At 34.1% G+C, this 24,370-nt stretch overlaps 1 protein-coding gene across 1 annotated transcript in view; it reads left to right on the top strand.

Moving 5' to 3' along the window:
- LOC140448358 (trypsin-1-like) overlaps positions 1-24,370 on the top strand; it is a 93,116-nt gene that overhangs the window by 32,489 nt on the left and 36,257 nt on the right. Inside the window, exons 2-3 of the mRNA XM_072541446.1 lie at positions 2,329-2,429; positions 20,759-20,865. Of these exons, the coding sequence (XP_072397547.1) occupies positions 2,329-2,429; positions 20,759-20,865 (208 nt within the window). The remainder of the gene's footprint in view (positions 1-2,328; positions 2,430-20,758; positions 20,866-24,370) is intronic.

The following is a 24,370-nucleotide window of genomic DNA, read 5'->3' as shown; positions in this document are numbered from 1 at the left end:
AAATCAATAAAAAATAAAAAATTATGTGAAACGTGAATTAATTGACAAAAAAAGTGAGCAAAAATATTTAATATGGGAATTTCATCTCAGAATACTAAAATAATAGTAATCAGCAAAAAACCAATGAAAAAAAAACTTATAATTATACTGTCTAGATATGGAGACCAGCACAAAGAAGTGAAAAATCAAGTACAAAAAGCAAATAGACTGGCAGAATGCCTTAATAACACCATATGGCGAGAAGACACCTTAACACTGAGATGAAGTGAAGAATTTATAAAGCCAGTGTAAGTCTAATAATGACATGTGCCTCACAAACAAGACCCGACACCGCCACAACAAAAAAGCTACTAAAAAGACCGAGATAAGATTACTGAGAAGAATTATAAGAAATACGCTGAGAAATCGAAAGATTAGATCGTGAAGACATTAGAAAAAAATGTAACGCACGGTGTATAAACGAATGGACACTAAATAGAAAAAAAGAATGAAATAATCACATAAGCAAAATGGCGGAGGACTCGTGTGATCTAAATAGCAAGGGATAAATCACCAATCAGCAGAAGTAAAAGCAAAAAGATGGAATGTCAGATTTCCATAGAGGTATTACTGTACCAATAAACAAAAAGAATTGCTTATAAAGATGAATTATAAGAAAAAAGAGGTTTGTAGGTGCTTTTGAATATACTCTACAGTGATTTTAAGTCGCGAGATTTTTACACTCCAAAATCATTATTATTTCGCCCGTTCGATTTTCAAAATTTCGCAAAAAAGACATAAATACACTCGTTCCGGGTGAAGGGAATTTTTTTTCTTTAGTTTTAGGTAATAAATAACAAAAAAAATTGGTCCAAAAAGTGTACCCTCAAATTTCAAATTTTTTTGGCATCAAAAAAGTAAATATTTTATGTGGAACTCTAAATTCAGGGACAAAAAACTTCGGAAAAAAATACATGTTTTTATTTCTTGTTAGTACTTCTACCAATTATTATACAGAAAAAATGAACGTGTGACAAAATAACGTCTCGGTTGCTACTAAGCCCTTCAAACAAAGGACACTATCCCCTAATTCTCCGCGAAAAAAGGTACACTGCCATCCCTTAGCCGACACGTTTTCTTTATATGCACTTTTTAATTGAACCCCGTTTGTACTAGTTACCATCTATTTGTACTTTCTCCTATTTTGGAGTATGTCTTATTAAAATATAAACCAAAAGATGGAAAAGGAAAGTATTTTTGAAGTGTGTAAAAGATTTTAATTCCTAGCTGAGTGCTTTCGGCTTACAAAGCCATCTTCGAAGCTATGCTACAAGAAAGCAATGATTTAAATAACTAATCTTAATTTAACAATGATTCACTTACGTCAAATACCAAGTATCCTGCAAGGAGAGATCATGTGGTAAATAGAAAAATGTTGATTCTATTTTTATTTTCTCTTGTTTCTTTAGTCCATGAAAAAATCAGAACTGGACTGTCCACTGGACTCCACAAAAAACACATTAAAAAATTTGATAGTACGGATGTCAGAACTCAACCATTTTATTACCAAAACATTAGAGAACACTTTATATCTTAATAATTTGTTTTAGGGATAACTTCAACATATTATTGTATATATTCTTCAATATATATTATTATATAGTCAATTTTCAACATATTATTCATTATGAGGTTTTAAAAAGCAATTTTTAAAAAACTTAATTTTGGAGAGTCTTTGATACATGTCTTTTTAATTCAACAATTTTTCGGTGATTTAAAAATCTTAATTTTCTAATGACATATGGTAATTGTCATCTCTGAAAGATCATTTAAAAGGATAGCATTCGATTTTGCTCACTCTATCTACTGCTTCAACTCCAGTAAAAATGATCAAGTTCTGACACCCGTACCATAACCTAAAATGTTTTAATATGTTTTTTGTGGAGTCCAGTGTACATTCCTTTGTGTTTTTTATTGACTAAGAAAAAAAAAAGAAAAATAAGAATAGAATCAGCATTTTTCTGCTTACCGCGTGATCTCTCCTTGTAGGATACTTAATATTTGACGTAAGTAAATCATTGTTAGATTAATATTAGTTACCTGCATCATTTCTCTCTTGTAGCATAGCTCCGAAGATGGCTTTGTAACCTGAAAGTACTCAGCTAGGAATTAAAATCTTTTACAAACTTCAAAAATACTTCCCTCTTCTATCTTTTGATTTGTCATAAGTGTGTACAAAAACATATTAGTCTTTTCATTTATTATGTTATGTTTAATATGTTTATATATAAATACGTCTAAAGTATGTTCAAAAGTAGCAATACGATTTATACAGTATTTTTGTTCTAGAATGTGGAAGAAGCGTTAGAAGATCGAGACAACCTAGAACCGAGGTACTGGGAAGAATTATAAATGGAAAGCAAAGTATTCGAGGGTCTTGGCCATGGCAAGTAAGAATTTTTACCTAAGTTATTAAGAAAACAGAAGTATATGGAAATAAGAAAGAAGTTAAAAATTTGTGTAAATGAATCCATTTTTAATTTACTTCTTTTAAATAAACTAATATATCAAAGAAACATATATTCGGTACTAATATCATCTAGAGTGCTAAAAAATGACACATTTTTAACAATTTTTCTGTATCTTATTTATTTTTTATATTATTATATAACTATTTTTCGTCCAAAAATTTCTGCTCTTAATCTTATCTTAGTTGATTTATTCTTATGTCTTCTGTTATATTGTGCTTAACACCAATAATTTCTCGTATTTTTTCGTTTTTACCCCTGTCTAATCTTGATTTTCCAGCCGCTCTTCCATAGAAGTCAATTTCTGTTGCTTCTAACGCTTTTAAGTTTATTTCTTTCAGTGGCCATACCTCACTTCCATATTTAACAATGCTTTTAATAATGCTGTTATAGATTTTGTGATTGTTTTCTTTGGACATTGTTTTGTCCCACAGTACACTGTTTAGATGTCTAATGGCTTGTCTTCCCTGGTTATTTCTATGTTTAATTTCTTCGTCTAATTTTCCATCGTTGGTTATTTGCATGCCTAAATATTTGTATTTTTGATAGTAATTTATTTCTCGCTGTATTTCTTCCAAGATTAGATTTTGTTGAATTCTCCCAATACACACGTATTTAGTTTTCTTGATATTTACTTCTAGCCCCCATAGTTCGTATTCTTCGATAAGTTTAGAGGTCATATTATTATATTCGAGGTCTTCATAGTCCTGAGCCATCACTATCAGGTCGTCTGAAAAACTCAATGGGTACAATATTGCGTCGTTTAGAGGAATTCCCATGTTTCTGCATTTTCTTTTCCACGTCTTCATCGCTTGCTCCGAGTAGATCTTAAGCAAAGTAGAAGACACGCAGCATCCTTGTTTGAGTCCTTTGCTGATAGTGAAACCCTTGGATACCTCCTGACTCTTCTTTATTTTACTTGTGTTGTTCTTGTAGAGGTCTCGAAAAGCCTTGATTAAGGTTACACTAATACTTGTTTTCTCGAGAGCTTCCCAAAGTTTTTGTTGTGGCACACAAGCTTATTTAAGGTCCACGTAGAAGAGATGTATTGGTTAATTTCGTGCTACTTTTTTTCGATTAGCTGGGTAACAGTAAACCGATGGTCGATAGTTGATTTACCTGCTCTAAAGTTGGCATGTTCTTCGGCCTCCATATCACAGAAATCTTCCATTCTCTTGTTGATGAGTTTTCCGTAAACTCTCGAGATGGTGCTAAGGACTGCGATTCCTCGATAATTGCCACATTCATCTTTACTTCCCTTCTTATATATTGTCGTGATAAATGATGTCCTCCATTTATCCGTTAATACATTTTTGGTAAAGGCTGGCTAGCTGCTTATATAATTTGCTTGTACCGTACTTGAGTAGCTCAGGTGGGATATTACCAGGGCCTGGTGATTTTCTATTATTTAATGCTTGGCATACTCCTGCTACGTCTTTGTCGTCATTCCTAATTGAGGAACCTATTGTATGTACTTTCACCTTTGATTGTGTTTAAGGTGTTCTGCCCGCCAGTAGATTTTTAAAGTATTTGTCCCTTTATTCTAGGCCGATCGGTGAGATGATGTGTTTAGTCTTATCTTGTCGAAGAGATTGAAGTATTTTCCAGCTTTCCGTTCTTCTGCCACCCCCAAGTAAGTGTTTATTCTGGAGTAGTTTCTTTCCCAGCTTTCGTTTTTCTTCTTAGTTATCGCACCTCGTACGTTTCTTTGGGATGTTCGATATTCGTTTTTACTTTGATCAGTATTTATATTAATGTTTTATATTATAATTTATATTAATAATTATTTATTAAGTGTTTGTGGAATTTTTACCAATATGGCTTCCTTCGTTTGATTTTTTCATATTTACCCAGGGCTTCTTCTGCTGCACTTTTAAGACATTGTTTTATGTTATTGTAATACAATAAAATTAAAATACAATAAGTGTTCAACACTATCAAAGTTTTCTTGTAAGAGCTTTTTATCGAGTCGCTTTTTGTACAGTGCCTTTGTGCTTTCATAGTTGAGGCTATCCAAGTTGTATTTGGTTTCTATTGTTTTTTTCTCTTGTTCCTTATTGTGTTCTTTTTTCTTGGCTAGTCGTATGAGCATTATTTTAACCTTTATTAGGTAGTGGTCGCTTCCACATGTGATTCCTCTAAACACTCTTACGTCTTGTATATTGAGTTGCATATGAGAACACCAGCAGAATAAAATCATAAGAGTATCTTTTAAAATGTTTTAACAGAAGACTAAAGCAAAGATGCTTTTTGTCGCCGACGCTCTTTAAAATATATCTAGAAGAAGCTTTGTAAATTTGGAAACGGAAATAAGAAAATAGTAATTTTAAAAACTTATAAATTAACTGATTAACCCATAATATTTTTTTGATATCAAAAATATTAAACTTTTACTGTACCAACTGAACGTACAGATTTCAAATATGTTGCTGCCGGTGTGTTTTATTTTCATCTGTTACAATAAACAAAATAATCTGCTATGCTTTCACTTATATTTGCTTTTTTTGTTCTTTTAAAATCAGAGATCTTAATTCAAAGAAATTCGCGTAGATTTTCATCTGTTATGCACGCTTATTACCGGTAACAAATTTTGTAGAGATCATTTATTGAAAGTTTCAACATCTGTTAGGAAGAAAGTGAAGAAGCTGTATAAAAGTTCGTGAAAATAATGTATCAAGTCGATAAGTAAATTTTACGACTAATTGCCTCCCAAAAATGTATTTAAAAATGTTAACATAGAATCCGTGTGTTAACAGGTTCTTAGTCCTCGTGTGACCACGCTGGATAATCTTGTTAACCCAACGTTCTTTTTTGTAGCCCAATTTAGTTTTTTTTTCACTATACAGTATTGCAGCTAATACTCGAAAATATAGCATTTTTTCTTAAAATTTAATGATTGTCTTACTAATGATCGCCAATATGATAGTTAACGTCCACTAAGCAGATATAGCAATTTAATAAAAAGTTGAGAAATGAAGCTCCCAGAAATAATAAGAAAAATTGTTGAAATTCGTTTTTAATCAGAAACATAAACTAGGAAAAACTTCAAGAGACAACTTAACACATGGTTAAAAAACTAGTTTGAAACATACGCTACGAGATTCTTTAAAGTAGCAACAAATAACCATAATTTCCATTTATTGAGAAACAGTTAAGGAAGGGGTAGAAAAAGATCTTCATTACCTATAAACTGAAGCATTCTGGCTATAATACATTTTAAAATTTCGTTTAGTAAAATTTTTCTTCGTGCCGTCAGTCCATCTTATGAGTCTCAACCCGGGTTTTGTCTATTCGCTCTTGGTATCCACTCAGAGAATTTTTTGCTCCATTTATTATCTTTCACTCTAGCGATATGTCTTTCCCATTTTCATTTAATTTCAGCTGTGTGTTTTTATAATATTCTCTACACTACTTTTTCTTAGAATTTTTCCGTTTCTCCCTCTATCTGTCAACGTTATGTTTAACAAAGATCTTTCCATTATGTTGCAATCTCACACTTTTTTTATATTCAATATTAGATAGGAAGTATTTTAATTTGTACCTAGCCACCCCATCGAGCGCCGACTAGGCGCCAGAATTACAAATCGCACGAGAAGAATACACCACTTGTTTTTGTTTTTCCTCCTTTTCTCTTATTTCATTTTCTAATCTATTTTTTTCTGGTGTAGCGGTCAGAATGGTTGAAATTTTTTTCTTTTTTTCTTTCTTAGAACTTATTCTCACGGCCTTTGGGTATGGACGAATTTTTTCCGGAGTAAATTTTACATCGGAAATAATTACAGTTTTGGTACTTTGTTTTTTGGTAGGTAAAACAGGTTAACAATTATTATTGACGTGTGGTTAAACATTTGATGATGATGTAGAAAGCATTTCGGAATTAGAGTGTGTACTGCAATTTAGATAATCATCAGTTGTGGTATCTTGCTGCGATACACCACTCACTTCCGTAACTTCAGCTCCTACAAAATCTTCTGAGAAAAAAATACATTTATTAAAGGTATAGGAACCAGTGTTTAAAAACCCAGAAGGTTGTTGTGTGTAGGAAACGTTAAGAGTACTAAACCATTTTCCCTGCAATACAATATAACATCTAACGTTACTTAAGGGTTGTCACTCCCGAAGGTACTTTTTAAAAAGGCCCTTTTAAAGGTACAACTGACAGAGTAACAGCACTTTATTTAATATAATTACAACTGGTTTTAGAATAAAAATTTACAGTATTTATATGAAATTAATTGATGACGACCTGTCTGCAATATGTGTCGAAACTGCTGATCGGCTGGGCTATTGAACTGCAATACTGCTGACAATCGGGGTTAATGTATCGTAATTTCTCCATCCCCTGGGGAAGTTTTGTGAGGGATGAACAAAACTCTGTGAACTGTTTCTGAGGACTCTTGGCTTTGGTCAGGGATGTCTTCTGCTGTGGTTGGATTCTGCTCATCTTTTTCTTTTTTCAGTTTGCGTAGCTTGAGAAAACCAAAAATTAAAAGGATTGCTACCAGGATATATATCGGTGGTGTCCATATGTAGCTGTGGTCCATTTGTGTTGGAAGGATGGATTGGAACCTTTCTTCTTCCTGTGATAACTTGTGTAGTTCGTCTAAAGGAATTCTGTCCAATTTTAGGGGTTTGCCTATTGGGTGGTTCTTCAGAATAGTGGTGGTCTTGACTTTTGGTAATGTTAGTGGTTCTTCTTTAATTGTTGTTTTGGAATTCATGTAAACTTCATTATTGGTTCGTAGTTCACATCCTGGCGGTAACTCAATTAGATAGGTCCCTTCGAGTACTTCTATTTCAGTGGTGGTGCAATGGGTAGATACTTTCGTAGCCTTTGGAAAAACGGCAATGTAGTGTGCATCGGATACTTTTTGAATGATCGTTGTAGTGACAGTGACGGGAACACTTTGGCATTGGGCAGCATCATTGATTAACTGGAGAATTTGGATGATGCAGTCATTAGTCTGGTTATTCTCTTGTGGAAATTTCTCAGGACAGATGAATGATTTGGATTCGCTTCTTTTGCATGGTACATCCATATACTGAAAAAGGTCTGAGTTGTGGACTAGGTATGGACCAGGTGGAATGATTATTGTGTGACTATTAGTTGGAAGGGAGTATAAATGGAAGTATGTGAACGACTTGGAATGAAGAATAGGAAAATGTAAAATGAAAACAAGGGTGTGATTCGTGTAGTAACCATCAATGTCTATGATTTCATAGTATTTGGTTAAGTCTTCTTCCTGAATATAGGGAATCTGTGATGCAGGGTGGTGTTCAAGCATCTTTTGCACGGTCCATTTTATTTCTTCCGGTTTAATGAGGCCGTTGTGTAAAGTTTTGATTCTTGCAAATGTAATTGCTGTTTGTAGATCATCCAGTATTTGTATAATTGTTTGTAAATTTAGATTTATCTGGTCAAGGATATTTCGAACTTGCATATAATCATTAAAATCGAAAACGAATTGGTTCATCTCTAAGCTAATTTTGCTTGTCTCTTCAGCTATGATTTCTTGGTTGTGTCTAAGTAATGAAATTGTTTGGTTAAAATTTGTCATTATTCTTTAATTGAGACTGAGTTGGCTATTGATGTTGGTAATAATGTTCTGTTGGTTATTTTCAAGTGATTTAATGGCAGCGTTGTATCTTTCAGCATCTTCTTGATCTAGATTACCAGAAATAGATTTTATTACACTTCCCAATCCGTTTATAAGTCCTCTTTTGCTTCTGGATTTTGGATATATTGTGTCTAGTTTCTCTTTTGCTGTTTGGAGGAGGTACTGTACAGTTTTATCAAAGTTTTGTAGGCTGTCAAAATATGGTTGACTAAGTCCATTTTCTATTGCTCTGTTAGTGGTGATATACTGAGATTCTATGGATTCAATCTCTTCTGCGATGGGTTCTAGATGGAAATAGTGGATGAAGTCATGAGTGCTGGTCTGTATCCTCGCTTGTCCAAGTTTAACTGGGAGGATTCCTGGATTGTCCTTCAGGTTTTGAATTTGAACTTGTTGGGCTGCTACTGAGGTACATCTGTAAAGCAGTTTTAGCGTTAGTCTTTGGCTGGTGTTTGATGTTCTTTTTGTGTATTGACGTATCTTGAGTGTCTATTGTTACGGGATTATTATTTTTCACAATGCGGGAAGAAAATCTCGGAAGAAGTTTGTTTCTTTTTACTGTTTTTCTAGTGTAAACTTTTGTGCTGGGTTTATAAGTTATTGGTGTTTGTCTTTTTTGATTTATTTTTTCAATATTTTTCTGTTTGGTTTCTTGTAGCTTTTTGTTTATTTCACTGTAGATTTCTTTTGTTTTTAATCTGTGGCTCTGTGTATAGTTATTTATTAGAGTTCTGTTAATATCGATGTCAAATGGATCCTGAGGATCGATATGCCCATTTAGAATTTCGATTGGCTTTTGTTTAGTTGATGAATGAATGGAATTGTTATATCCTAAAATAGCATACAACATATGTTCTTTAATACACAGAGTCTTCCTTTTTTCTCTAAGTATTCTTAGGTGTTCCAAAATTGTAGAGTGAAAACGTTCTAGCATTCCGTTCGATTGTGGATTATCTGGTGTTGTGTAGTGAATCGAAATTTTGTGTGTATCGACAAATTCCTGAACAAGGCCGTTTTTGAATTCGGTTCCACTATCTGCGATTATCATGTGTGGGAGTCCATGGTGGGTTATAAATAGCATGAAGGCATTAAGGACATTTATTGCGTTGGATCCTTCTATGGGATATGCTTGGCCATATTTCGAGAATGCATCAATTATTGTAAGGAATTTTTGTCCGTTAGCTTGGAATGTGTCCATATGAATGATTTATAAATTTCGGCTTAATTGGATTTCTGTCATACTTGTTATCTTGGCACGTATCACAAAGGTTGATAACTTCTTCGATGTCTTTCTTTAGCGTAGGCCAGTAGTAGCGTTTTCTTATTTGAGCTTCGGTTTCGTTAATTCCTCTGTGGTTAGTCTTCCCTTGATGGTAGTTCTCTATAATTTCTTTCTGTCTCTCTGTGCTGTTTATATCTTCTAGGAGGCTGTTGCATTTGACAAGATCGAATGCGGAATTTTTAAAAGTTTCTCGTAGAATATTGCATAGGGATTTGTAGAGTTCATCATTCTCAAACAGAATGGCGTACTTCTTTTTCGGATCTATATAGTTCTTGAAAAACTGGAAAATGTCGTTGTGAAGATCATTTTTTCCCAATTGGACATACATTCTCTTCTTTGTTACAAAACACTGCTCTATGATTGGTTTCGCCGGGCTATAGTTTACTATCTTGAGAATTATTTGATTATTGTAACAATTTAGTGGTTTCTCGCTAATTGGAATTCCCATTATTGGATTTTCTGCCGTGGAATGTTTGGTTACATCTGTATCGTTATCTTCTTGTAAGTATTGGGAGTTTGATGGCTGAGCTTTAGATTTTTGCTGTTTGCTGTCTTCATGTGGGATTTCGTCTATTATCTTTATTTCTTCGAGAGTTAACGTTGCAGTTTGATTTTTTTGGATGATTTTATCTAAGTCACCTAAAGGGGTTGACGGATTCAAAGTTTTTTGAGACTCTTCGGCTGGGTCGGTCAGAAATTCTTCCAGATCGGATAAGGAACTGGGGTGGTTAATCATGGAGATATCATCGTCATCTTTTGAGAGGAGTTTCATTATTTCTTCCATATTCTCGTCTACACTGTTTAATTCTTTCGTGTGAATTTCGACACGGGATAAAGCATCTGCATTGGTGTTGAATTTGCCTTTTTTATATATTACTTCGTAATCAAATTCTTCCAGCTTTAATCTCCATCTGACAAGCTTTGAGTTTGGATCTTTAAGTGAAAATAGCCATTGTAGAGGTCGATGGTCAGATAAAATTTTGAATTTTCGTCCGAAAAGGTATGGGCGGAAGTATTTAGTAGCCCACACAATTGCTAACATCTCCTTTTCGATAGTCGAATATTTCAGTTCTGTTTCATTTAAAGTTCTGGATGCATAGGCGATAGGTTTATCATTTCCTATTGGACCTTGTGATAGTATGGCTCCTATAGCGAAGTTGCTTGCATCAGTCGTGAGGTTAAAGGGTTTAGTGAAGTCTGGATATTGCAGAAGTGGTTCATTAATCAATAAGCTTTTACAGGTTTTGATACAGTTTAAGAATTCTTCGGTGTGTTCAATTTTTGCATCCTTTTTAAGACATATGGTAAGTGGTTTTGTAATTTTGGCAAAGTCCTTTATGAATTTTCTATAGTAACCAAGTAATCCTAAAAATCCTCGAATTTCTTTTGTTGTTTTTGGTACAGGATAGTCTATGATGGCTTTAATCTTAGTCGGGTTTGGTTTAATTCCCTCGCAGGTTACGACGTGACCTAGAAAATCGACTTCTTTCTTAAGGAATTCACATTTGTCAACTTGTATCTTAAATCTTGTTTCTCTTAATCTTTCAAAAATTTTCTTAAGATTTACCATATGTTCTTGAAGAGAGGTTGAAAATACAATAATGTCGTCCATGTAGACCAGACATATTTCTCCTATTAGTCCTTTTAGTACGTTCTCCATTACTCTCTGGAATGTTGAGGGTGCATTTTTGAGTCCGAACGGCATTCTCATGTATTCATAGTGGCCATTTTCAACGTTAAATGCAGTTTTCTGGATATCTTCTTCGGCCATTTCAATTTGATGGAATCCGCTGGCTAGATCTAGGGTTGAGAAGTATTGGCAGCGTCCTAGTTTGTCCAGAATGTCTGTTATATTTGGAATTGGATATCGGTCATCGATGGTTTTCTCGTTCACCTTCCGGTAGTCGACAACTATTCTCCATTTAATTTTTCCTGAGGCATCTGGTTTCTTTGGAACGACCCAGATTGGAGATGACCAGGGTGATTGACTCGGTCTGATAATTCCTTGATCAAGCATCGAAGTGATCTGCTTACGTACTTCTTCTTTATGGATGTGTGGATACCGATATGACTTGGTATAAACTGGAACTTCGTCTTTGGTTTGTATATGGTGCTTTATTTGGTTAGTAAATGTTAAAGGATCGTCTGGATGATGAAATATCTCTGCAAACTTCCTGCACAGTTGTCTTAGGTGAGATTCTTCTTCGGTATTAAGATGATCGGTTCTAAGGAGATGGTCGATATCTTTTAGATTACTGTCTTCGGTAGGTATGATATCTGACGTATATATATGATATTCCTCGAGATTTATGGGTTGACTTTTGATGGGATCAGTTAATGCTACTTGGATGTATTCATCGGTGTTATTGACTAGCTCGGTCCAGGCGAGTTGATTACAGGTAATGGTGAGAGTTTCTCTTAGAATGGCACCTTCGACTTCTTGTCTTGGGATGACGATTGTACCTGATGTTTCCTTTACTGGCAAGCGGATTTGGGTAATTGATTGATTGAAGGATAGAATGCTCTGTAGTAAGAGTAGCTTGGGTAAAATCGAGATTTGCTTTTAGAAGTTTAAGATTATCGAGGCCGATAAGACCGTCAAATGTCTTGTGAAATTTGAAAAGATAAAATTTTAGGTTAATATCGGAGTTAAATTCGGGAAAAATTGGGATTTCTACACAATAATCCTGTGAATGATTTTGAAAAATTGATGTAACGATAAATGGTTCATATTTAATATTATTCTTGTAGAATTTATTGGCTATATCAGGATTAAGGAAAGATTTAGTGGCTCCTGTATCAATAAGAAGTTTAAGAGGGGGATTTTGAATTTTAATGTAAGGAAGCTCTCTTTTGTCGGCATAAGAATGCAATTCTACTACGTTTCTTCTTTTTCGTCTTGAAACGTTTGAAAATTTACATCTTCCTCATATTCTTGGCTTTCTTGCTCATAATAAGTGTAATCTGGGTATGTGTCATTGTCTATACCTTCATCGTAATTATTTTCCTCTTGTTCGATATTAAAGAGTTCTTCTACGGTGAATCGGGGCTGGCTGTTTGTTGAAAGCGGAAGTTTCTTTGAGATTGGGGTCTATTAAAGCCGGTTTGGCGTGTAGATACGCTTATAGGTGTTGGCTTATATGATTGAGATGGAACTGGTTTATGAAAATTGGGTTGATTAGCCCTAGAATTTTGTGCATATGGAGTGACTTGCTGATTTTGTTGGAATCTAGGGGGTTGAAATGTCCCTCTTGGACTATTATTGAATGATTGTTGTTGCACAGGAATTTGATTTGGTCTAAAGAATGGCTGTGGCCATTGGGGCTTAGCCACCTCAGGCTGCCATCGTGTAGGAGCAGGTGTATGAGTTAAATTGGATCTCTGTGTTTGTGAAGTCGTAGATGGTTTATTAGAAGATGGCAAGGAATAATTATGAGTTTTTTGGAGATATCTAATGTTATTTTCTTCCTGAATATATTGGATAGCAAGAGCGAGATTGGGTGGTCTCATGGATCGAATTGTTGATCCTAGGGGTTCTCTTAGGCCTGCCAAAAATGTGGTTAGAGCTTGTTGTTGGAAAAATTCTTTTTTACTTCTTTTAACTTCCTCGTTTTCCGTGTGTAATTCAATATGATTTGAAATGGTATTTAAAAGACTCATAACTTTTTCATGAAATTGATGGGGGTTTTCGTTTGGAGCTTGCCGAAGGTTGACTAAATCTCTAGTTAATGAGTTTTCGTTACGTTGGTCTGCAAAATTTTGGACAAGAATTGATTTTATTGACGGCCAGTCTTTACAGCCGTATACAGAAATAATTTCTCTGGCTCTTCCTTTAATTTTGTTCATAATTCCCCGGGTAAGCATATGATTTTGAAAATTTTCGGGATTTGTATGATCCCAGAAATGGTTTAGAAGCATGGAAATAACATCAATAAAATTGTGGAGTTCATTTGGATTGCCGTCGTACTCTGGTACGATAGAAAGGTCTTTATTAACATCAAAAATGGGTGCCATATTAGAATTATTTGAAATGGATGCTGGTGTAATAATTATAGAAGGTATTTCAAACAAATTTGTGGACTTAAAAATATGATTATTATCAACTAAATGTAAATCTGGTTTAATATTTTCACTAGATTCTATATTAGATTCAAAAATTGTTGAAAGAGAATCGCTTATTCTAAAGGATGATACTTGTGAATTGATATTAGAATTAGAAATAAGATGAAATTTGCTTACAGTAATAGGATGATGCTTGGATGCATTCCTTTTAGGTACAAGTTTCTTTTCTTCTTTAAGTTTCTTTTCAGCTTTCTTCATAAATATGTTTCTGTGCCAATTTGCCTGAAATCCGTGGGTTAAATAGCTGCAGTTTTTCCTGGATTTGGGTTCGGTAGCGGGTAAACGTTTGAAAACGACGAGGATCTTCTGGAGACTCTCCCACTAATCTACTGAATGCGCCACTTAAGGGTTGTCACTCCCGAAGGTACTTTTTAAAAAGGCCCTTTTGAAGGTACAACTGACAGAGTAACAGCACTTTATTTAATATAATTACAACTGGTTTTAGAATAAAAATTTACAGTATTTATATGAAATTAATTGATGACGACCTGTCTGCAATATGTGTCGAAACTGCTGATCGGCTGGGCTATTGAACTGCAATACTGCTGACAATCGGGGTTAATGTATCGTAATTCGTTTCATGTGTATTATGGTTATCCAAAAGTATTAACGCAGGGATTTCCTTAGAAGCATGCATGTTTTTTTATATGCTTTACAACTTCGAGGAATCCCTCGTTGGTCATCCAACCACATGATGAAGCAATACCAATGCTGCCTTCTGGGGCTCTAGTCAGGAAAGACTCTTGGGAATCGTACTCGTTAGAAGATATAAACAGGTGGAATAGCATGTTCATTGGCAATAAGTATTCCAACAAACGTTACTTGCTTACCTCTCTCTTCTCTAACTGCTTGTACCACTTTTGACATTTGCAGAACAGTGTTCACTCCGCTTTCATTTACGTTCATGATTCTATTACTAGTAAATTTGTACTTTTTGTAAATAGTCTCTAGATTATCAAAAAACATGTCTACGTTAACTTTATTAAAACTGATGTTTCTGGCTAGACTCGTAGACTTCGGTTTTCGCAAAGATAAGTAATTGTGACGTTTCATGAAACCTTTCATCCACTTAATTCCAGCAAAATTATTTTCCGACCATGGCTCTGGCACATTTTGTTCAAGCTTCGGAGCATACTCATATGCGAATGTTCGAATTTGAAAGTAGGTTAATCCAGACTGTAACTTCGAAGATTGAAAAATATAATTTACTAGACTGTACTCTTCTTCATTTAAAAAAATCTGCTGTGTTGTATATTTTGATGAAAACTTTATCATTTTGGAATATTTCTGTATCATTTATATATTTTTTAATCAGTTTATTTAATCTTTAATGTAACATGGACTACTTTAATCCATATCTCTCTACTACGTTTCTTATAGATCCGTTACCATTTTTTAAATCGCAAATGGCCTGAACTACTACGTTTTCAGGAATATTACTTCTTTCAGTTTTTCTGATGTAGGTTCTCACCATTATTTCAAACTGCAAGGTAAAAAAAAGATATTTTAGGTTGTTTTGTTTTGAAAAAACTTATGGAGCACAAGTGGACAATGTCTACTTGTTCCCCTGTATGGTGTCCACATCTGCTCCGTATGGATAGTTTTTTAAAAGTACCAGTTATCTGTTATTAGGTTATGACTAGAACAAAACTGTAAAAACCTACTTGATATCAAATATGAAACTATTCAAAATTCACTTTAGAAGTAAACACAGAATATCACTAAATAATATTACAATTTCTAAAAAACTGTTTATTTACTTTTACGCAGCAAAAGTAACACAACCTCGTGACACAAACAAATGGCAACTGATATTGAATTTATTTCTTGGTATAGAACTATATCACCAGTACCACCTAGGAGAGTGAGTTAGAACCACTCGAAAAGAAATCTAGACGGTAAAAACTCAACTGTCTACGTGTGCCTCTGTCCACATGTGCCTCTCCTTTCCCTATGTACATTAATTTCCATATTCAGATTTAAGTCATATATCTAATTTTTGGTTAAAATTGCTGGATCTTAAATGTTAAGTAGGAGATCCTGTTTAAAAAAAAACATATTTTCTGATAACAACCAATGATTAAACGCTTGTATACCAAAGTTCTGGCTAACTTCAATAGCAGGAAGTACATGCACAGGTTTCCCCATCCTCCTTACTTAAGACGATATAGGGTAAATAAATGTGTGTAAATTGTGCAATGTAAAGTAAATATCTTAGTCAGTTTCTCAAAATACGTTCTCAATTTAGTTACTTATTTTTTACCCATATCTATGTTATCTTTTTTCTACTAGATACCGAGGTAATGGTGCTATTTATACTAGACTTAGATCGTCTTCTATTCCTTTCTAAGTAGTGTTCTTCTTTTTCGATGAAGTTGTTGCATGTACGTCTCAGTCCACTTCATTATTATTCTCTTTGCCTTTATCCCTATGCATGGTTAGTTTCACTAATTATATTTCTTGATATAAGGTTGAATGCTCAAATAAATGAACTTTGATCAAATAAAAGGCAGTTATCGAGCACAATTTTATTAATTAAATCTTGACCAAGTACTTTCGCTTCCTAGAGCATCTTTAGGGGCATTTCGTCAATTTTGGCCTATCCACCTATTAAAGAATGTCATAAACATAAAATTGTACATCACACTACACAAGAACCAATACTTTAAAATTTTTTAAAATAGACGAAGCTACATTATGGTCGGCATCAAGAGAGAGAATTCTCTCCTGATGCCGACCATTCAGAGACAATTCAGGAGAGAGATGATTATCTCTCCTGATGTCGACCATAATGTAGATTCGTCTATTTTAAAAAATTTTAAAGTATTTGTCCTTGTGTAGTGTGATGTACAATTTTATGTTTATGACATTCTATAATTGTTGTATAGGCCAAAATTAACGAAATGCCCCTGAAGATGCTCTAGGAAGCGAAAGTACTTGGGCAAGATTTAATTAGGAAAACTGTGCTCGATATCTGCCTTTTATTTGATCAAAATTTTATTTCTTCCCTTTACCAATGTCCTACCTAAGCCTCTGCCCGAGGTCTTCTTTGGTTTCCCTCTCCTACTCCTTTCAGAATCTAGCAGAACAGCTCTTTTTCATATTGGGTCATTAGCGTGTCAATTTTGAACATGAACGAATTATCTTAACCTTTGCTTTCTCATTTTGACTTCATTGGTGCAACCAGTTCTAGTCCACCACATCCATAACAATATATCAATAGTTACGCGCGGGACATACATACGTATTAGCGCCTTAAACAAAGTTTTTATTAAGATTTGTATCTGTTTTAACGTTTACACAATTTTTGAAGTGAACTCGGTTTTTAATTGTTTGTGGTTAATCTTTCGCGTTTTCTTTACTTCTAGACTACAAGTCTATAGGAAATTTTTAGAGGTTATTTGACCCAACATGATTCACGTATAAATCAACACTTATCATTTGATAGTATATTTAATCATTATATAAACTAAATACTATGTTTAAAAATAATAATTGTATTTATGTGAAATTATTTTAAAACGAGAATTATTATAAAAATTTAAACAGATGAATAAATGCTGTTATATTAATTGGATGACATTTATGACTTTTATTAAATTTTGGCAATCGTTACGAATTGAATCTTTTATTGATAGATATTCTTTTAATTTTTTACTTCTCATTTAATGTCTATATTTTGTTAGTTATTTTTTATACATTTTTAAATTAAACTTGGTTAGAGTAACTATTATGATGACTGGAAACGAATTGATCAAGAGTAGTAAATCGATGTTAAAAACCACTATTCTATAACGCCACCCGTAACGGCGACATCTCTGTGACGCTCGCCTCAGCATTTTACTGTAGAGAAAAAAAAAGTTATACAACACTATTATAGAAGCTTCGCTTCAAAAAATTAATATATGTACCGATCCGAAACTTGGTGAATGAATGCTGTGCTGTATAAATTGCCAAAAACTGGAAAAAGTTTTTCAGTGTTTGGCAATTTCTCCAGAAAATAAAAAAATTTCCCTACTCCTGGTTCCAATATTTTTGTACGCTATTAGATGACAGGTCATTATTTTTGTATTACCTACTAAAGTTATAAATGCAGTACAAATATGTTTTGCTAAAAAGTCCCCCACTCCCCTTTGAGTGGTAAGTTTATTTCCCTGTGACTCACCTGTACCAATAAGAATTGACGGCAAAATTTCTAAAGTCATACATTGTATTCTCCGTTCATAAATTGTTGAGAGCACGAAATGTGCCTCAAACTCATAAAATGGTCGTAAACCATAGGCGTTCCTGAGGTGTTTATTCATTAAATAATAATATAATATTTTTAATACTGTTATATATATAATATTAATAATATATTAATACTAATATATTTAGCAAAAAAACAATTAAAACTTTCACGGCTAATGTTATGTAATTATATTATATTATTAAAAATAAGAATTTAACCATTAACAATTTTGTAAATAAGAATACCTTATCTCTTTGGATATTTCAATACTAATCTTCGCGTTTAATCACTTTACTAGAAAACCTAGAATTCATATCCGAAGGTACTATTCGTTGCAAGATAATTAGGATGGAATTCCCCAGATTTTTAATAATATAATGGGTATGCTTTGGCCACGTGCCTCGTTTGTTCAGTTTATATTCGAAACTTAAAAGGGTGAAGTTATTACGAACGAAAACAATTTTTTTTTTAGTACTTTTTTGATCGCATGTAACTTACGGCTCGTCGGTGTGTCCGCGTCTACGGCAGTAATTAGCGTCTCGAATATTTCTTTTGCGAATTATATGCAGTGCGTGAGTGATTTTTTATTCCATATACCTACGAACATATACGTACTTTTCGCTCGTGCTCGTTTTGTTGCATTGTTTGTGATGGCTTCATCATCAACATCATCAAGTTTTACACCGGTACTGTTGCGTACAGTCAGTAAGTCTGTCTATTCACCAAGAGAGAAGACTATTGTCCTGAATGTTCACGATGCTCTGGTTTCTCAGAATCCCACAAACACTGTTCGCAACATAGTCGAAAGTTGTGCGAACATGACTGGCGTAGGAGAGTCAACTATATTATAGGTTCCTATCAGAAAGAAAAAAACACGGTGTAGCTAACCCAAACAAAAACGAACACTTAAAGAGAGAGAAAAAGCCTATTGAAATTGATGAATTTGCCAAAAATGGTATTCGAAGGAAAATTCATAGATTTTTTTTCAAAAACGAAATACCAAACCCAAACAAAATTTTACAAGAAGTTAGAGACGACCCGGATTTGCCTCATATCGGACGAACTAAATTGTGGCAAGTTTTAAAATAATTAAATTTCCGGTGGGAGAAATCAGACCGAAAATCACTTTTGATTGACCGGGAGGAGATAATATGTTGGAGAAGAAATTATCTAAGATCCATACGAAAATTCCGGGCTGAAGGAAGGCCCATCTTCTACCAGGATGAAACGTGGGTAAACTCAGGTCATACTCTAAAAAAAATTTGGTCAGATAAAAATATATTAAGCTCCAGGCAAGCCTTTATGGAAGGTTGGTCTACTGGTATCTCCCCACCTTCTGGTAAAGGCAGTAGATTAATAATTTCTCACATTGGCAGTGAAAAAGGATTTGTTAAGCATGGTTTGTTGAAATTTCAGTCCAAAAGCACAAAAGACTATCACGAGGAGATGACAGCTGATGTTTTCGAAGAGTATTTTGAGCAGATGATTGAACATATACCACCAAATTCAATTATAGTATTAGATAATGCACCTTATCATTCACGACTAGTAGAAAGACTTCCAACGACTGCGTGGAAGAAACAGGATATTCTTGACTGGCTGCGGAATAAGTATCTGCCTTACGAAGATGGAATGGTAAAAGCAGAACTTCTAAAAATTGCCCGGCAACACAAATCTAAGTTCAAGGAATACGTAGTTGACAAAATGGCGGAAAGGCGAAACATTACAGTCCTTAGACTTTCACCCTACCACTGCGAAATAAATCCAATGGAACTCATTTCTGCACAAATGAAAAGTTATGTGGCTAGAAAAAATACATTATATAAAATACAAGTTGTACGTGAATTGTTATATGAGTCTTTACAACATGTTACAGAACAAAACTGGAAAGATGCAGTAAGGCATGTAATAGAAGAAGAACAAAAAATGTGGGATCTTGATAACATAATTGATGCGACCGTAGAGACACAACCGCTAATTATTAACCCTCAAGATGACTCGGATTCCGAAGTTGATCCTATTTATTTTGAATTTAAATAGTTTTCTAATCGTAATTATATAAGGTAAGTAATAATAGTTGTAATCGTACGGTATTAAAGGGGAAAGGCGCAAAATGTCGCCTGTCAAAATGTTCAATGTGTTTTAAATGTATCCATTTTTTTTCAAATCCTGAGAAAACTAAACAGCATTTTTGAAAAATTTAAAGGCAGAATGAAATATTTTTTAGAATAATATTTTCTCTTTTATTTTCACCCCTGTTACATAACATATTAAAATAAACATTGTAGAAGTTTTCAGGGACTTTCTGCCCTTAGTAGTAATGTAATCTTTCTTTCTGGGTTTAAATTTTTCAAAAATATTTATTAGTTTTCTCCGGATTCGAAAATAATGTATACATTTAAAACACATTGGAAATTTTGCCAGGCGACATTTGGCGCCTTTTTCCTTAATTAAATAAATGTATCTTTTACAAATGGCAAGAAACTTTTTATTTTTGAATAAAATAAATAAGTTTTATTAAAAAATACAATTTACATAAGTACAATTTAAAAAATATATTTATTTAGTTCAAATAAATGTTTCAATCATATACTCTACGACATTGGTCGTTCATCTCTAACCATTCAAAATACCCCCGTAATAGGATTATAAGGTATTGTATTCCTTCAGATATAAGGTGGGTTAGTCGAAAACGTCTGAAACCGTTAGTTTTAGGTTGGTTTTTACTATTATATCGTATTACCTATCCTCCCTGTATTTCAGTTTTCTAATTAGGGTTAAAGTTGTAGTGAGCTATCAACAAATTTTGAACCGACTGTAGTATTGTTTTATATTTATGTGCTGGGTCAAATGGCCCATTAAAAATCTCCCGTGGGTTTGTAGTCTATTCGAGATATTAATAAATTATCAGTTAGCATCTTCGTAATCATAGAATTTGGATTGTAATTATTGATTGTAAAATAAATTTCTTTATGAAATATATTAAATACTTTTACAGGTATCACTTCAACTATTGCATCCCCAGTTTGGATTTTTGGGGCACTGGTGTGGCGGTGTTATGATTTCTTCAGAATGGCTGTTGACAGCTGCTCATTGTATTAATAAGTAAGCCTGCATTATTTTATTTACCCCATTTACCATTTATAATTATTTAAGCATAATATGTTATTAAACAGCAAAAGAAATTTTTAAGAAATCTTCATATTGGCTGCAGCCGTTGATAGATAAATCCCCCAAAAAAGAATAATCTTTTTACAGTCTATGAAGTTGTGGTAACTCAAGATTAAAATCAATAGAAGGGAACTTAAAACAGTAGTTATTTATTTTTATCAAATTTATTTATGAATCTGGCTCAATAAAAAAAATCACTAGATCTAATAGATCAAGGTTTTAACTCCATGCACCATGCGGTGTATCATGTAACTACCTTAAAGTTGACCTTTTTTGCAACTTAAGTTGTGGTTGATGTTCTGATCAAGATACTGCTTCAATAACAGATGAATCAGATGAAGTAGACGACAGTAGCGGTAATAATGATGTTGATGAGCAACCTTAATTTGTTTAATGTAATAATTGATTTTATTTTTTATTCATTTATATGAGGCATATAATATACATTAGACTGAATACACGAAAAAAAAAAATAGCATTATAATATTTCTTTCTAATTTTCCAGTTTCAAATATTTTACATTTTTTACCTACGAAGGGTAGTTTTCAGATATAAAAACGTGTAAAAAAATTATGCAAATTTACTTATGTAAAAAGAAGAAGGGTTAATATAAATGATGTATCAAATTGTATAAATGTGTCTGTAAATGGTTTTTTCAATTTTTTTTTAATAAGGGATGATTTTAAATAAACATATCATAATAAAGAGTGTAAAAAAATATCATTTAAACCCAATAATAAATTGCATTTTTAATATAAATAAAGTATGACAAATTTACTAAATTGTATTTTCAATGCCTAAATTAACAGAGGAAGATTTATTCTTCTTCTTCAGTGCCTTATCCGGTCCGGATGTTGGCGATCATCAAGGCTATCATGGTTTTGTTGACTGCTCTGCGAAACAGCTCCGCTGAGGTCATCCCAAACCATTGTCGGAGATTTTTCAACCACGAGATACGACGGCATCCCGGTCCTCTTCTGCCAAATACTTTACCCTGCATAACGAGTTGAAGAATTCGATATTTTTCTTCGTATCGCATCACGTGGCCGAGGTACTCAAGCTTACGTTGTTTAATTAAATTAAGCACTTCTTTTTCTTTTGTCATGCGCTGTAGGACCTCAACGTTGGTGACATGGTCCACATAAGATATTTGTAGTATCTTTTTGTATATCCACATCTCGAAGGCTTCGATTCGTTTTTCAGTGGCTTGCGTCAGAATCCAGGCTTCAACTCCATATAGTAACAGTGGAAGAACGTAGCACCTCACTATCCGCATCTTGGTTCCCAAACTGAGATCACTGCAGCACAGCAAGGATCTCAACTTAATAAATGTAGACCGTGCCATTTCAATTCTGGATCTAATCTCTTGAGCGTAGTCCCATTGTACGTTGAGGGTAGTTCCGAGGTAAGTGAATCTGTTGACTCTCTGGATCTCTTCGCTACCTGCCATTAGTGACCCGGGATCTAAATTTGTACGGCTGACAACCATGAATTTAGTTTTCTTAATATTCAAGTTCAGTCCGTATGTTACGCTCACAGTTCGCACTCGGTCTAGTAAGGCCTGCAGATCATTTAGGCTGGTTGCTAGTAACACAGTGTCATCGGCGTAGCGGATATTATTGATGTATTCAACGTTCACTCGGATTCCCATGTCTAGGTTTGTGAGGGCTTCATTAAAAATCTCCTCAGAGTATATATTGAAAAGAGTCGGCGATAGCACACATCCTTGCCTTACTCCTCGCATGATCTTCACTTGGTCGGTCAGCTGGTCTTCGACCTTGACTTGAGCACGCTGGTTCCAGTATAAATTCATGATGATCCGAATGTCCTTCTCATCCAATCCTACTCTTTGTAGTGCGGTGACCATAGAGGAAGATTTATAGGGGTTAAAATAAATCAAAGAGTGATAAAGGATGTTTTTTAGAGGTATAGAACTTTAAAATAGAATAAAACAAAGATAATTTTTATAAATTGACGTAAAATTGACTTCATTTGAAAGATAACTTTTTGGCAATATAACCTGGTATATGACCGTCATTGTTCTGACGTAGTCTAATCTGGAGGTCCAATTTTCGATCACTTTGTACAATATTTGTCGCCTTATATCTGCAACAACGCGGTGAATGTTGTCCTCCAAGTGGTCAATCGTTTCATGCTTATCGGCGTAGACTATCACCTTCACATATCCCCACAGTCTAGCAGTGTTAAATGGCACGATCTTAGAGGCCAATTCACGGTCCGAAACGTGAAAATATGCGGTTACCAAACGTTTTCTTCAATAAATCAATTGTAGCACGAGTTGTGTGGCATATCTTATTAAAACGACAGCTCCTGCACATTATTGTTGTTTAATTGGGGAATGAAAAAGGCAGTAATCGTAACTCTAGAACGTTCTTATTGACTGTAACATTCCTCCCAGCATCGTTTTTTAAGAAGTACGGTCCAATGATTCCACCAGACCATGAAGCACACCAAGCAGTCAGTTTTTCTGGATGTAATGTATTCTCGACATACATTTAACCCTTTCACCACTGAACATGTTTTGAGTAGAAATTATTAAAAAAAGTATATAAACTATTTCAAACTGGTAACAAATTCTCGAAAATATCATAATTATATTTTTTGAAAAATCTGGAAAACCAATATGGATAGCATCTACAAGGATAGCATCGTCTCCTTGTATCTCCTTCCGATGATAGATGATCCCCCACGTTATTCATTGATTTTTGACGTTTTGTTCTGGGACCACTTTTTGCACTAAGGCGTCTCTTTACCATAGCCTTTTCCTTACTATATACCCATTTGTATCATCTGTTCTGCAAGTTTCACAAGATATGAAATAAGAGGTATTTTCTTATGCTGGAATTCTTGATAAATAATCTAAGAGTTAACAATTGCTCTCATTATAAGTTTGTAGACAACCTTCCTCCACCATTTGGTTGATTTTCTGTCCAGATCATAGGTTGATACTTTTTGATCTGCGAGATCAACTTCACCCATAAAACTATTATAAAGGATAATAGATTGAGGACATGTAATTTCTGCTTTATTGCCATTCTTCAATGTCCTGTTAGTGACACCAATTGCAGTAGAATGGCAATTCGACATGAGTAATACCTCCTTGGTATCCAACCACCTTGCAGCAGTTATGCCATCTTCAGTGACTAAGAATTCACTACTACCTCTATTCGCAAGTTTATTTTCGAAAACAGGAGTGTTTGGTCGATTTTTCATATAAGTTCCGACATATGCAAACGGTAAGTTTTGCATCAAATTCACACTTGTGAAAAATCTGTCGAGACAGATACAAACTGCTGGAGATCGGATACTTGCTGCCAGCTTATTGACCACTCGTTCTCCAAGGGTGCTCTCTGAGTGTGAAACTTCCTTACCTGCATATATATCAAAGTCATAGATATATCCATTCTTGGCGTCTGAT

This window comes from Diabrotica undecimpunctata, chromosome 1 (genome assembly GCF_040954645.1).
Source record: "Diabrotica undecimpunctata isolate CICGRU chromosome 1, icDiaUnde3, whole genome shotgun sequence".
Taxonomy (NCBI): Eukaryota; Metazoa; Arthropoda; class Insecta; order Coleoptera; family Chrysomelidae; genus Diabrotica; species Diabrotica undecimpunctata.
Note: the sequence above shows the minus strand (reverse complement) of the source record. Positions and strands in the feature narration are given on the sequence as shown.